This window comes from Gossypium raimondii, chromosome 7, assembly GCF_025698545.1.
Source record: "Gossypium raimondii isolate GPD5lz chromosome 7, ASM2569854v1, whole genome shotgun sequence".
Lineage (NCBI taxonomy): Eukaryota > Viridiplantae > Streptophyta > Magnoliopsida > Malvales > Malvaceae > Gossypium > Gossypium raimondii.
The window spans coordinates 37,573,908-37,590,845 of NC_068571.1; the positions used below are offsets into that span (position 1 = coordinate 37,573,908).

At 32.4% G+C, this 16,938-nt stretch overlaps 1 protein-coding gene across 1 annotated transcript; it reads right to left on the reverse strand.

The window, feature by feature from the left end:
- Nucleotides 1–212: 212 nt before the first annotated feature.
- Nucleotides 213–2,173, reverse strand: LOC105793091 (protein FAF-like, chloroplastic). Its single transcript, XM_012622024.2, has 2 exons — nt 2,036–2,173; nt 213–1,917 (listed from the first exon to the last, which is right to left on the reverse strand). The coding sequence occupies exon 2, from the start codon at nt 1,889–1,891 to the stop codon at nt 434–436; it is 1,458 nt and encodes a 485-aa protein (XP_012477478.1). The 5' UTR covers nt 1,892–1,917; nt 2,036–2,173; the 3' UTR covers nt 213–433.
- Nucleotides 2,174–16,938: the final 14,765 nt, after the last annotated feature.

Here is a 16,938-nt window from a genome sequence, read left to right on the forward strand (position 1 = left end):
ACATATGCTCCAACTCTATTGGCTAATATTTTTCAAAAAGCAAAGCTAAACCCATCATATTACAAAGACAGACAAGAGACAGCAACAGACAAGACAGTCCACCTAGTCAAAAGATGATGTGCTCAATTTTAAAGAAAACTATTATTTTCTTAAAAAATATGTACCTAAAAGAGCCTGCATGATTTAAATGAGATAATTATTTATTTTACAACTTTGTTAAAACTTCCAAAAGAATTCTCTCCTTTTTCTTGATATTTTTTTTTATTACTAGAATATTGAATACACAAGTCACCAAAGAGTGGAAGTGGAAAACCTAGCTAGGAGAGAACAAAAAAATATATAAAAAAAGGAGATAGGGTTTAAACAAGTAAAACAATTATTATAGGCACAAATTTGACATAGATTTTTATGTGTTTTGGGGTTATTTCGGTCATCAAGAAGTGGCAATGCAATAAGGCTCCCAAAAGAGAAGCGATCTCCTGGGTTCTTTGCATCCTTTTAGCAAGGGTACAAAGTAATCACCTTTGTTCCTTATCAACACTAGCAATTCTTGTTGATCATTATTATAAGCCATTAGGTTCTTGGAAAGGATTGCTGCCTTCGACATTGGTTGATTGGGCCTCCTCCAGTAGTACTCATAAGCATTGAATGATGCAGCAGCCGCCGCCGGTGATGCTATCAGTCTACCGGCCGTCCGTGGTGGCCGCGGTGGCAGTGACTGTCCTAGTGGTGGTGTTTGTGGTAATGGTGAGATGGTGGTTGGGTCAACTTTATCGGCCTCCTTTTCCTCTCCAAATTTAACTATGTCATCAAAATTTTTAGGCCATGTTGGATTCCTATTTGCTAACCAATTGGGCTTGTTCATCATAACAGCTAACCTATGCACATTCATTGCTCCAATCGACAGTTTAGGAGCCTGCTTCATCTCACAACAACCTTCTTCTTCAACTCCCTCATCAGTGTTAGTTTTCTCTTCATCTCCGATGCCTTCAAACTCTCCTTGTTCATTTTCTTCTTCAACATCAGGAGCGGTATTTGAAAAAGTGAGGACAAGGCGACCATCTTGGCGTTGAGCAACGAAGTTGTCGTGTGAAGGCACGGAAACAGCTTCAAGAACCAATCTACCGTTATCTCGAAGAGTCTTCATGCGAAGAGATGCTCCATCTTTGCGAGAAAGTGAAGGAATTGGGGGAGGAAATGATCGGTGGTGATGTGCTGATTTCTTGCCAGCATCATAGTTATAATGTTTCACAATTCTGAGCTCCTCTACCCTTTCTTGCTCTTGGTGTTGGAGTTGTTGATCTTCCTCTTTAGGATCCTCTTCTTGCATGTCACTCGTTTCTGATGGAGTGTACGAAGAGAAGCCCTCGGAGCCAGTTTCGGAACCAAGGCTCTCAGTGCAGATTTCAAGGCTTTTCTCGCTTAAAGAGCTGGCGGATCTTTTGACAAGAGGGTGAACATACGGAACTGGAACTGACTTAGAAGACTCCTCCTCAGCCTTTTGTGATATGATTGAGCTCCATATATCGAATTGGGCAGGCTTCTCAAGTTGCTTCTTCTTGTTCTTTTCTTGTTGAATTAAGGTCCAGATATCGGTTTGACCTGGTGCTTCGCAATCCTCTTCTGCTTCTTCCGATGATGAGTCGATGATGGAAGGAGGTGGGAATTCCTGGGATGATGCTATCTTTTTGAGGGGAGACAATCCATGTTGATTCAGCCATTTCTTGGAGGACATGTCGGCTGACAAAGTTCTTCTAAGTGAAGCTGCTGCTGGTGTTTCAGCGTCGGATCCAAGGATCGACCCTATGCCTTGCTTGTTGGTAACCATGCCCTCTTCAGTGATGTTCAAAGCTGAACATACTATGAGGCTCTTGCTAAGGGGACCAGACATCTCCAACTACTAGTAGTAAATTTAGCCTGCATAAAAGTGAGAAAAAGAAAAAAAAAAAAAAAAGGAAACAACAATGAGCCTAGCCCTAGACACAAGTGCTTTCAAATGCACATAGATTAAGGAAGAGAAGAAATGATTAATTACCTTGAAGAGAAAAGCAACAACAGCCAGCAGAGGTCTGCAAAGAGACCACTGGGGGGTTGCTTTGCTGTGAGTGAAGAAGATGAAGTGTCTGAAGTGAAGATGCCTTATGGGAAGGTAATGATGGAATATGGGAAGAAGGGGGTGTTAAGGGGGGCTATTTGTAGTAGGAGGGCCAAAAGTCCCTTTGGAATCAAGTCCCAATGGGGGGACCCTCCTACGCCACCATGAAAACACTCCTCCACTGGTTTTCCTTATCACAAAACTTGCTCATTAAAATAAAAACAACACATACTTGGATTTTTTATTTTTTATTTACTTTTACATCATAGTTGGACAGGAAATGAAATGGTTAAAAAACTGATCATGAATTTATTTTAGAGCAACTGTTCATCTTCCTGGCTAGGGGTACACGATATTCTAGTAAAAAAAATAGATATACGAGAAATCGTGTATTGTTATCGATGCTTTTCTGGTAAACGTGGCAGATGTTGGAAGGCAAATAATGACAAATGGAGAAGAATACAATCGAAAAAGAGCTGGACACCATTAATCCTGAAACTCATCACCAGATTCAATTTGTGCCTTGGAGATCATCCAACCTCTGTATGTCCTCTTCCACTCTTTCTTTACTTTGTTTAATATCAATTGGCTCAATACATACCGTAATTTCAATCTTCAACAAAAGAATCTACCCACTCTTCCTTAACTTAAACCGGGAGGCCCTAAAAATTATAAAATTGTAAATTAATATGAAATAAAATTATAATTAGACTCCCAAAAATTTGAGAATTTCAATTTAATTCTATTAAAAGTTATAAAATATAAATTATGAAACCATATAAAAATAGGGTATCTAATAGGTTTTAGGTTTGATTTTAGTATTTATAATTCCTCCTCACTCTTAAATTATTAAACTATGAAACTATACAAACTAATAAAACATTTTTACACAATATTTTTATTTTTGATAATTGGGGAGAGAATAAAATTATTTAGATTAGAACTTAAATTTTGTACCGACAACATAATAAATGAAACCAGAATATGGGAAGAATAAGATAAGTAAGTAGAATGAAGCATGTGGTTACTTCAATGTTTGAATTTATTATTGTTGTTGAAAATAAATAAAGTTAATTACCAAAAGGAGTAAAGACAAGGCTCTCAAAATTAAGAAATGTGTTAGTGTTACCAATTAGGTAAGGGCTCAAAGTGGATACTGATTAATGGCTTAAAAAGAAAGCGGAAAAAAAATCAATTTCAGAGTGGATTTAATTTAAATTTACATAAAAGGAAAAGGAAAGGAATCACTTTCATAGCCCAACATGATTGGGCGGCTAAAAACCTATCCATCACACAGACCCTGAGAGAGATTCCATCCATCCTGTTCTTATTCTTATTATTATTAATTATTTTTCCAAGAATACTTTTTTAAAGCTTATTCAATTTCCTTTTTTTTTAAATAAACAGAATAATGTATGTGGGTCACATCCCACCTTTATATATTTTTATTTTCTCTTTTTATTTTTGTGAAAAATTTATGTGGTTTTATACGTATATGTAAGATGTGAGCAATACGTACGTAGCATCATCCATATTTATACCAAAAGCTGCCGATGTTGATTATCACTATCAATTCTAGCACATATTTTTAAACTACTTCAAGGATTTTATTTAAATATTACTTATAAAATTAATATTAAATCGTAAAACAGACCACATTAATGTAAACCCCACTGAGAGAAAATAAAACAACTTATTGATTAGCTTAATGTGGAATGCAATCCTTATGAAACTAAAGAAAAAATAAAAAATGTAAAATGTTAATTGCTGTAGATATTATTGTATGGAGATGCCCAATTAGTGGCAACTGAATGAATAAATTCGGAGTTGACTCCACAAATTATTTAATTTTCTAAATGATGACGTTGTGGAATTGGAATCCTACTTTGTCACAACAATGTTGGTAGTACGTATTAATTAACGCTAATATTTCTATTATTAATTATTATGCAGAAACAAAAAAAGAAGAACATTATTCTAAACCCGAAGGTTTGCTTAACAATAATAAAATGAATAAATTCCATCCTCATGAGACAACCAATAAGGTTGGAAAAAACCTTGTAAAAGCTGGAATCAACGTTCATTTGTCCTATTAATCAAAAACAAATTATATTAAATAATCATGGCCTGTGACTTATGATTCCACCCCCTACCAGGAAAAAAGCACACGTACAATGTGGATTAGCACGCATAAGTAATAAAACAACAATATTGACCAAATACAAATTTATAATCTTTTTCCCATTCATTTTTCTTAAAGCTTATGAAAAGTATTGATTGATACTGTTTTACCTACATTTTAATATCCAATGGATGGTAGTAGACTTAAATTTCTATTATTATTCAGCCCTATTTATTTCAAACTTCACTTAAAACTTTTTATAATAGTTGCTTTTCTCAATTATGCCATTTCTAAGGCTCGAACCCTGTTCTCTCCTTAAAACTGTAATGTATCTTGTCACTCCAGTCACATTTGTTGGTCAAATTAAAAATTTATAGTTAATTGTAATTGTAATTTTAAATATATATATATATATATAAATAGTTTTTGTATTAATATAATTAAATAGAAATTAAAATATTTTTATATAAAAAAGGGATTAGATTCACTAAGAATGACGAAAACATATCAAATTACCTTAACTGAAATTAAATTGAGTGTATACAGATAAATGCATAACAAAGTGTGAATGGACGGTGTAAACAGAATCATGTTAAATTAAATTGATGTCATAAAACTAGTTGTTGGACATAAGGCAAAACAATAAAACAACCAATCCCTAATATTCATCGATGCAGTTTGGATTTACTAATTTCATTTTGCTGACTGTGATTTAGATAAGGATTTTACTCAACAATTTATTTGGTATAATTATTAGCTTAAGTCTATAATGAATAATTATAACTTTAAAATTGAATTTGGATACAAATCACTTTTCCGAAACTCTCTAAAAAAATACCTAAAAAGAATTGAGAGAAATAGCAAAATAAAGCACGAGAACCTGAAAAACGAAACTACAAAACCAATGCCCAAAGACGTCTACTAGTGCCTATTTATAAGCTTGTTGAAGTCCTCAATCAACTAGCCTTTAAATAAGATTAATTATCAGTTTAAATGTTGAACTTTATCTTCATAAATGATATTGAATCATATTCAAATAAAACTATTTATAAAACAGTCAAACTCTCTTGAATCAAAAGTCATGTAAGTAAACACTAAAAACTTTAATTGCACCTTCAAACATAACGTTAAACAAACCAATCAAAGTTTTCAACACTTGCAATTGCTCTCGATTTTACTTTAAACTATTTTTTAAGTAAAACCACCTGTAAATAATTATAATTAAAATCAAATCAATTAAAAAAATAAAAACAATAAAATAGAGATGATATTTATGCATGGTGGGGGTGTAAGCAAAAATATATTATTCCGGGTTAACTTTAGCAATAATGTTTCACCATCGAACTAAAGTACATAGATACGTAAGGAGATTGGTGGGTTATGATTTGGAATTGGGAAAATGGGGTACCCTTAATTACAGTTCTTTAAGTGGTTCATGCATTGTGATGCAAACTTTGTTTTGAGAAAGTAACTACGTCATATTGTTAAAGAATAACACCAAGTTGTAATAATGAATTAATTACGATGTAGAGGTAGAGTGTTAAGAGGAGACGTGTGTGATTTTACAAGTATAATCATAATTTTTAGTAATTAGAGCGAAATCTTATATATGAAAAACTCAAAGCTAAAATAGGATTCGCAAATCATAATGTGACTATTACCAACAAGATGTGACCCTAAATAAAGAATAAAATGAGAAAAGGAAAAATCTAAGCAGATGATGGAAGAAGATATGACAATGACACATATCTCCTACCAATTTAGCATTTGCTAGAGGCTACCGTACATATAGAACAAAAATTCCTAAGAAATTTAGATATTGGTATTGTGCTCCTATTTTTTTTCTTCTAGTAAACTTTTTCAATCCAAAACCTAAAATCTTAGGTTTTTTAGTTTTAGTTATGCACAATGATTGTTATAATAATTATAGATATAATTATAAGGTATAAGTTTAAAAAATCAAGCACATCTTTGATTTTTATTTAATGAACTTATATTAATTTAAAAGGTATGCCATTTTACTAATTTCTCGTATACATATATATATATATATATATATAAATCGTGTAATGTAATTCTCTTTTTTCAGCTTGGTGGTAGCAGGGATTCTTTTGTTTTCCTCTGTTTCAATTGAATCCCCAAAAAATATATAATTAGTTAACCTATGGGATTCAAGTTGATTCATATAAGTGATTGTTTCTTTCATAAAAATGGATTAGGTAAGATGATTAAAATGCAAAACATACTACAAGTTTCAAGTCGATTAAGGGTGGGTTTGGATGGGCGATTAGGTGCGGTGCGGTGCGTTTAGCCACCTTTTTGTCTCACGCTACAATGTTGCTACAGTATCTAATCTCACCGCCACCGCTGTTTTTACACTAACCGCAGGTAAACGCACCGCCCATCCAAACTCACCCTAAAATAACATCAAATGATGCAGATATTTCAAGTAAATGTGGAGAAAAGAGATAAACAGGAGAAGGTGACCTAATCCTGTTATTCGCTGTTTCGCTCTTTTTGAAAGTTGAATCAATGAATAGCTCTTGCGCACTTTGATAAAGTTGCATGATATGTAAGCACAATGTTGTTCCCCCTTTTACCCGAAATCGACCAGGCAATCATTTTCTACCCTTCTGTTTAACCATGAAATCCAATTTTACATCTTCAGTCAGACCTCATTCATCCTTTCCTTGTTCTCCTTCCTATATTAAGTAGGAAAAGAACAACGCTTTTATGTACCTCCATAATATAATAAAATTCTCAACACACCATGCACAACAATAGTGAATTCGGTAACAAATAGATGTATTTTTTCATGTACTTGTTCTGCAACCTAATTCACAAATCATCGTTTAGCGTGGAAATTAGATGGTGCCAGACAAATTTTGACTTGAAATAAGAATTAAAATAATCGGACACCAATCAAATAATTTTATTTATAAAATTTGAGTTATAATTTTTGAAGTTTCTTGAATACAAATAAAAACTTTTATTCTTTTGTTCAATGGAGTTTTGATCTAGGGGTCATCTACACTTGATGTCTAATAGATACAATCCGCTTCAAGATTTGTTAAGACTTGATTTTGAAAACAAATTTAGATAGGACTTGTTTGAGAATCTGATTTAATTTGCATTCCGTGGTCTTTGAAATTTTATATCGAATCAATGAAAATCGTTTCAAAGGTTATTAAGACTAGATTTTGAAAACGGGTTTGGAGAGAGTTTGGATCCAAGCATTTTTGTGCTTTATCTTTGATGGTTGAGTCCATTTCAAGAGTTGTCAAGACTTTATCTCGAAGAGTAGTCTTATCTCTACTGTGTTGGTGCAATCAGACTAGGGAAAGATTTTATCCAATGGTAGGGGCATAACTAGGGGGTGGCAGGGCCGTGGTCCCCCTAAAATGGAAAAAAAAAAAACTTCTTCATTCGAGTGACCTACAATGATTAAATTTATTTATCTTTTATATTATATTAATTTAAATGAATTAAAAATAAAATAATCCTTAAAAAATATGATTTTTTATATAAAAGTTCTAAAAGGATTTAATTTCTTATTTCATCTCTAATTAATTAATTAATTTAATTAAAGATAAATAATAATGGCACATGATAGATTTAGATTGGTCTTAAATTTTTTCATTCTACAAATGCTCCCTTACGACTTAGTTACATACATGGTTTTTGTTGAGTGTAGAAAGTGGGCAAGTCTTGAATTTTGATTTATTTTTTATGCCAAAGATGTTCTTCATGTTTGAATTGTTTTGACAAGATTTGAAAGTTTTAAATCAAGATTTTTTTTTTCATTTGATTAAATTTGGAAATGAAATCTTGTTGTATACGTACTCTCATTTTTTTTAAGGATTAAGTCATGATATAGTGCATTTGTTTTGGGATCTACAATAAGTCAACCTCTTACTTAAGAGCATCATATTTTGGACAAATAATTTAAGCTTGTGCATAGGAGCATCATTTTTTGGATGGATGATTTAAACTTGTGCTTAAGAGCACTTGTTTTTGGTTAAACAATATAAGCTCATACTTAGGAGCATATTTTTTTTTTTTGTTTTGGATGAACAATTTAAGCTCATGCTTAGGAGCATCATCATTTCTTTGGAGGAATTTTTAAACTTATCTTTAGGAGTAATGTAACACTTTAAGCTTATGCCTGGGAGCGTTGCTTTATTATTATTATTATTATTATTGGCTTATTTGGCATGTGATTGGAGTTCAACCATGATCATTTTAATATCTTAGAAACATATAATTACTCCCACTCCTTTAAACGTCCACCATCTTGCTTATGATTGACGCCAATGAAAAAGGATTGAAATATGGTTCTATCCAACATATTAGATTAAGAAACCAAGTGATTGATGCCAATTTTAATTATGTTTCTTCTTCAAAATTGACTTTTCCTTCATTATAGAGTTGTATGATTTTCTCTTTTGAAATGGAGCACTTCTTGAGGGGATGGTTGATTAAGTTGTGATATCTGCAATAGTTGGGATTGTCAACTCGATCAACTTTTTCAGGTTGCTTTATTTTTAGTAGCAGAATGAACCTAACTTTTAAAAACTCTTCAAGCATGTTTGGATTAGCATCAAGGAAATAATACTTCTTTTTCTTGCATTTCCTTTAGTGTGAATTTTATTTCACTACAATGTGGCATGTCATTAGATTGTCACATCCAACCAATATCATTGTTTGTTATCATGGCTTGTTGTATGCCTATCAAGAAGTAGTAAAGGGTTGTAACATATGGCATTTCATGCCATTACATGGTCAATCTAGCTATGTAAGAATGACTGCACTTTAAAAAATGTGGAGGTTGATTTTGGTAATTTGTTTAATATGGTAAAGATAAGACTTGCCTGGTAGTTGCACTCAAAATGGCCAAATGAAAATTTCATCGTTGAAAACTAGTACAAAGATCTAACCATCTTCAGTCTAAGACAACAAATGGGTGTGATAAAGGTTGGACCATTCAAGTCTGCTCCTCCTAATAGTATAATTAAATTAAATGTAGAAGGTTCAACATTTTGTAATCTAGCCTAGCTAACATTAATGACATCCTCCATGGTAATGTTTTGCCTTCATTTTTCCAAATCAATTTGGCTATAGTGATACAACTTTAGCATAAATGTTATCAATTAGAGAAGTTATGAAGGTGTATACTAACTTAGTTGGAGAAGTTCCAACACTTTCTTAATTGAGAGCAATTGTTTTGGTGTAATTGAGTGGATCTCTAATCCCTACAAGGTCCTCTGAAGGTTATAGTTTGTAGTGAGTATGATTAAATTTGTAGATTTTAGAAGATGCATAATTGTCATTGACATATATCCCTAGACTTATCAATACTAGGTTGATGCATTTGCAAAATTAAGAGCTAATCATACACATGGTTTGCTTGTTGTCTTTATTTTTCTTTCTTAATTGATGCGGGGCGATCCTATTATGTATGATCACCTTTGATCCCTTTTAAGCATAACAACTTTTCGTTATGGTACAGACCCATGAGGGCAAAATTCATGTGAGTTCAAGAGTGATACATGCACGAATAGGGTAAAAAAAAATTTGAATCAATTTACCAAAGTTATTTTTCAAGTCTAGAACATCAACCAACTTGCAACGCTTTTTTGGATGGGAATCTGAATATTTTTGGGTTTAGTTGTATCTTATGGATCAAAGAGTTATCTCTTAACTTCTCAACCCACTTTGAAACAAATCAATTTAAGTTCAAGATCTCAAGTTATGGTCGTTTTAGCAAAAACTACACAAGAAAAAATTATGTACTAGTTAATATGAGTTTTTTAATTAAAGGCTTTGGAAGTCTCTTTAGCCACCAATTTCTGTTTTTTAGGCCTAAGTTTTAGAATTTTATGTTAGTTAGAAGTTTGTTTAAGATATTAAATATTTATTTCTATTGGAAAAATCCGATTAAGAAAATAGTTTACAGTGATTGCGGAAGTTTAAAAATTTTCAAAACCAAGCTAGTTTGTGATATTTATAGCAATAAAGTTTTAGCGAAAACTACATGTGCTTTATGTGAGACAAATTCAAGTTGATCCTGCCTTTCAACCAAGCGACCTTCTCTGCTATCCTCGTGCCCCGAATTGCATCGAGTGTGGGCTTGAGCAACACAAACCAAGCACAAATTAAGAAACAATATTTTTACTTTTAGTAGGAAAGTAATCCTCTCAATAGAAATTGATAAAGAAAATAATTCCCAAAAAATATAATTTATTCTAAGAAAATAAATTACCACTACTTTATAGTAAAATAACTATAACTCAATATTCAAGTAGTGTGTTTATTAAGTCAACTGATGTCATCTATTTATAGGGAAATAAAAGAATCTTGGTGAATAAGACTTAAACAAATAATATTATGAAATATTTAATGAAATATTTTGGATTTTACTCTAGTAAAATATTCATATCTCAAGAGAACAAAAGATGTGAAGTATTCTAGTTTGGTGTCCAAATATTGGAATTTACCTTAACATAACTTTTGTTTATTTATTTATATATATTCTACCTACTTGCTTAATTATGTTCCTGTTTCTCCTTGGTAGCAAACCCAAATTAGAATATAAAACTTACATGATTCTTTGACTCTATTTACTTTCCTTTGTAAAATCTTTCTTAGAGTTAGTCCATAAATTGTAAGTGATCTCAAATTTGTGGTAGATATCATTTATATTTTCTTTCAATGAGAAAAATAGTAGTTCATGTTTCTAAAACTAGAGTTAGATTGTTTGCTTATATATATATATATATTAATACATGATATTGATTTTTTTCTTGTTTGTAATCTCCGATTTTCAGGTGCTTTGTACTTCTAAAGAATATCATATCAAGGTAGAGCCGTTATTGCTCCTTGAAGGTGCTAAACTTGGCGGGCGCATTTCATTTTTGGGGTAAGCATGTTTTGAGTTTTGTAGAAATACACATTGCCCAAATATATATTCTTTTGTGAGTTTATTTGAGATAGCATGAAATTTAGATTACAATTAATAAACCTTTTAATTGAGCTAGCTTAGTCTTCACCAGTCATTGTTTAGCTATTGGCATAAGATTTCTGTTAAGCTTCGTTAAGGAATAATGGATCAACAGCTCATGCTAACATTGTGGTAAAAAGAACAAATGACTAGCATATCTCTTAAGTTAAAATTGAAGAAAAATACGGTTAAAAAATGGTTTACAATTATAACGGAAGTTAAAAATATTTCAAAATCGAGTCAATTTGTGATATTTATAGCAATAAACTTTTTTTTATCGAAAAGTACTTGTACTTTGTGTGAGACAAATTCAAGTCGATCGTTGCTTTCAATGGAACATCAGTCTTCTATATCCTCATACCATTAATTACATCGAGTGTAGGCTCGAGCAACATGAACCAAACACAGAACAAGAAACTATATTTTACTTTCAGGAGGAAAGTAACTCTCTTAATAGAAACTAGTAAAATCAAAATTCCCAAAAAATATAATTTATTCTAAGTGAATAAATTACCATTTTTTTGGCTAAATAATGATAACTCAATAATCAAGGAGTGTGTATATTAGGTCAACCGATGCCATCTATTTATAAAGAGAGAGAGAAGAAGCTTGGTTGAACAAACTTTAAACAAATCATATGTATTTAATAGAAAACATTCTCCTAGGCTAAGAGATGGGAAGGCGACACACCCTAGTAAATACTACTAAGATTGCCGTCCCTCACTTATGATATGGGGAGGTTTGGGCCTCTCATGTATTGGGTTTAATTATATGTGCTTCTTGGAATTTTGACCGAGCTCTTTTATAATTTAAACCAACCACTAATATTTATTTTTTATTTTCCAAAAGAAATATTATTTATTCAATTAATTTAATTAACTAAATTAATTTCACAATTAAATAATTTTCTCAACCTAATTCTAATTTCGTTAAAATAATGACAACTTTATCGTAAAAGAATCTACGAGGAAACATATTTAATTTCTTTACTTAACGGATTCATAATGACTAATTAGTTTAATTCTATTTTTTAACTTCAATTATTAAATTAAATAATAATTCATCACTTATTATGGCTCTTGGGGTTCAAAATCTAGTGAATATGTGCTTATGCAAGAAGCGAATGATTATCTTGGCATCATTCACTAGACAAGCTTCTTCCTTAACCCACTTAGACACATAATCAACTGCCACTAAAATGTACTTGTTTTCATACGACGGAGGAAATGGACCAAGGAAATTGATGCCCCACACATCAAATAATTCTACCTCTAGGATATTATTTAATGGCATCTCGTTCCACATTGATATATTCCCTACTCTTTGCCAATGGTCACAATTCTTCTCGTAGGCATACAAATCCTTAAATAAGGTAGTCCAAAAGAATCCAGCCTGCAGTACCTTAGCTGTGATACGTGAACCTCCAAAGTGCCCTCCACTTGGGGATGAGTGATAATGGTAAATAACTTCGGCTACCTCTCCTTTAGCTACCCATCTTCTGATCATCTGATCTACACAATATTTAAACAAATGACTCTTCCCATTAATAATACGTCATATCATGTTGGAATTTTTCCTTTGTTGATATGTTAAATCTGGTGGTATTATTCCACTAGCCAGATAGTTATCGATATTAACAAACTAAGGACATTTATGTAAATGATTTACCTCAAAAATTTGTTCGTCCAAAAAATACTCATTTATAGGAACAAGAGATCATGTTTCCTCATATTGTTCCAACCTTAACAGATGATCTACCAGTTGGTTTTCAACTCCTTTCATATCCTGAATTTCCAAGTCAAATTCTTAAAGTAAAAGCACCCACCTAATTAACCTTGGTTTGGCATCCTTCTTTGCAAGTAAATACTTGATTGCTGAATGGTCAGTATAAATTGTAACTTTGATGCCTACAATATATGAACGAAATTTATCAAAAGAAAAAACTATAGCAACTACTTTTTTCTCAGTTACCGTATAATTTTGTAACACCCCTAACTCGTATCCGATGCTGGAACAAGGTTACGGGGCATTACCAGACTTATGAGTTAAACAATCATACATTTCATAATCAAGTATCATACAAATTAAAATCCATTCAAATACATTCATACAGTCCCTGTTACGAGCCCTCGAGGCCCCAAATAGACATTAACTGAGTATTCAAGAAATTTTTAGAAAAACATTGAAATTTTTTCAAAGTGTAGGGGCACACGCTCGTGTGTCCAAGCCGTGTGTTTCACACAACCAAAAGACACACCCGCGTCTCAAGCCATGTGGGTAATCGAAAAGAGATCACATGGTCGTGTCCCAGCTCGTGTCCGACCCTATGTAACTCACTGACTTGGGTCACATGGCCAGACCACACGCCCATGTGCTAGGTCGTGTACCCTTCGAAATGGCCTCACACGCCCGTGTACCAGGCCGTGTGTTAGACCGTGTGAAAACTGGAGGATATACTGACTTGTGCCACACGGCCAAGCCATACGCCCGTGTGCTAGGCCGTGTGAAGCTACTGACTTACTTTCTAAGGAAATTACAAAATACACGGCCATGTCACCTAGACGTCATCAACAACAATGATTGGATTGCAAGCATAAGTAGCTCCATTTCCTTGATTTTGATCAGGATTCAACTCTTCGGCTTGTCTTTGGGCTTCTTGTCTTCTTCTTTGTCTGAAGGTTCATTCAATTTTAAGGTCTACTAGGAGTAAGTCGATGATTTGATCAATGCTCATAAACACTTAAAAAGAAAAATAAAATAAAATAAAATTCTAAATTGTAAAATTAAAATAATTTTCACAAATAATAACAAAAATAACAATCCCCAGCAACGACACAAAAAACTTATTGTGGGGTGTAAAAATAATCTTGAATTATGTGCAAGTGTACACAATTGTAACAAGTAATAAAGTAGTAAGTATATGAGTATCATCTCTTCAGAGACTAAAGAAGCTTAAATAAACTTATAACCGAATTACTCACACTTGAAGAAGCTCTTCTTCTCTTGAAAGGAAAGAGAGAAAATGCTTTAAAAGAAAGAGTAAATGAGATGAGTGAGGGATGCCTTGAATGGGAAATGAGGGCTACTATTTATACACATTTCGGTGGCTAAAATTATCATGAGAAGCCCCTTAATTTTCTCAATCTCATAGTCAGCCTTGAATGAGAGAAAGAGGGTTGATTGAACTTGTTATTTTTAGCTTTGTGCTAAAATAGAAAGCATGGAAAGTGGAGGGGTTGGAACATCATTAAAGTGAATTTTTGGGCCTTTTTGGAAAGTTCAAAATCAGCTAAAAATAGCTTAATTGGGCGGCTATATGGATGGTTTGGGCTACTGTTTCTTAATGTATCGGTCCCTCTAATGAATTATTTTGGGCCTCTTCTTTTCTTCACCTTTGGACGGTTAAACTCTCAATTCAGGATGAATTTATTTGAACTTGTAGAGTAACTTTTCCTTGTTGATTTGGACGTGTAATATGTTCATCTTGCATGCATGGATCAACTAACAATTCAACTCCCCTTGGTTGGCCATGCATGTCACCTTTTAGGGGCCAATCGCTTCAGAATTCATTCTAACTTACATAGTTTTGATAATTGAGTTCACCAATTATTTAATTAAGTAATAATTCGTGAAATTTGAAAATAAAGCAATATAATTTAATTCCCATGAGTCTTAATTGCATAAAATAATATTTTAAATAAAATTATAGAAATTAATTACAAATCACTCAAAATTCACAAGAATTATGATTGAAAGAGCTTATGAAAACTCTATATTTTTTAGAGTTGTCAGTATCCAAACACCTCGAGGCTTTTTAAAGGAGGTTTTTAACCATACCAAACTTCAAATGATATATTTCCATCCACTACTTTTGTTGGAAGCCTATTAAGTAGAAAGACTACACTGAGTGTGGCTTTTGTTTAGTACTCTTTTGGCAAACACTTTTGAAACAACAAACATCTAGTTATCTCCCTTATGGGACAAATATTCCCCTTACTAAATCCATTACGTTGTGTGGTATGTAGAGTAGTGAGCTGGTGCCCAATCCCAAGTTCTTCATAAAATAGATTGAATTTATCAAATTTGTTCTCTTTACCATTGTTAAACCTTAAAGCTTGAACCTTACAGCCACTTTGAGTTTCAACTCATTGCTTTAATTTCCACAACACACTAGCAACCTTTGATCTGAGGAAGTAAATCTAGCACATTCTAGTATAGTCATCAATGAAATTTATGTAATACTTATTCTCTTTAAGCGACGGATTTTTGTAAAGTCTAGTTAGGTTTGTGTAGATTAATTCCTGTTGTTATTAGCTTTTTAGGTTGCTTTTTTTAAAAGGAAGCCTTGCTAACTTGTCAAATTGACAAGTTTTGTAATATGATATGCTAGCTTTAAGGTGTGGTAGCCCCTGAACAAATCCTTCTTTTGTAGAATTATTACAGCAACATGGTAGAAATGTCCAAGCCTTTTGTGTCATACTTCTACATTGATATTAATTGCAATATAGCCTTTTTACTCTTGCTCTAAGGAATCTAGAGTAAATCTTTTTACCTTCATCATTACTTTGAATATATATTTTCCTTTTGCATCATTGATTTGACATTAATTGGTTTCATTGACAACTTTAAAGTCATTTTCAAGTAATTTGCTAACACTTAACACATTTTGATTTATATTAGGTAAAAATAGCATATCATTAATTAGCTTTGCACCTGAAGGGCATCTAATTGCCACAGTTCCTTTGCCTTTAACATTAGGGCTGAGAAAAAAATCGACCAAATCGAAAATTGACTTGAACCGAGGTATTTAGACAGTTTATGGAATGTAAGTTCAAAAATCACGGTCACCCGAAATCGAACCTAATTTTATTTTATTTAATATATAATTAATTTTAATTTTCATGATATAAAATAACTATTTTATATTTAAAATAGTGAAAATGATTTAAAAGTTCTTGAAAAATTATTGGTTTTTAGAAATATTTATGAAAAAGACCTTGAAATTTTGTAAAATAATATTCAAAAGTCATAAAAAACTCATTTTATCAAAATAAGTGTAAAAAAACAAAACAAAAATTAATATGGAAAAACCAAGAACTAACTCGAGCCAAACTGAATTATGATGGATTATTCAAAAAATCTAAAAAAAAGCCCAACGAAACTGAACTTGTATCACCTCTATTCAATATCAATATAGTGTCCATTGCCAATTTGTACTTTTGAAATTAAAGAAGTATCTAACTCTCTAAAGAGATCATAATCAAATGTCATGTAGTTTATGCATCCATTATCAAGAAGTCACTTGTCACTAGAGTTGCTAGTTGCAAAATAGGTTGCTACAAATAGTTGCTCCTCTTCTTCCTGATCAGCTACCTGTGCAACACCTTTTTGTTGAAAGTTGTTTATGCAAATGTTTTGATGATGTTCAATCTTTTGACATTTCTCACACTACTGATTTGGCCTCCTCCAGTATTTGAATGATAGATGACACTTCTTTCCTTAATACTTGCAAAGAGAAAAAAAAAACATATTTTGTTTCCTCGTTGATTTTAGGAGAATCAAAACCTAAGTTTTCCTTCTTGTACTTATTTATATTATTTCCTTTGTCTCCCTGATTTGACCGAACTCTTGGAGGAAGTGCACCCTTGACAGACTCTTTGACCTCAAAAGCCTTTTTATTCTTGTGCTTGTAAAGCATTCAATAATTCTATCAAACTAATT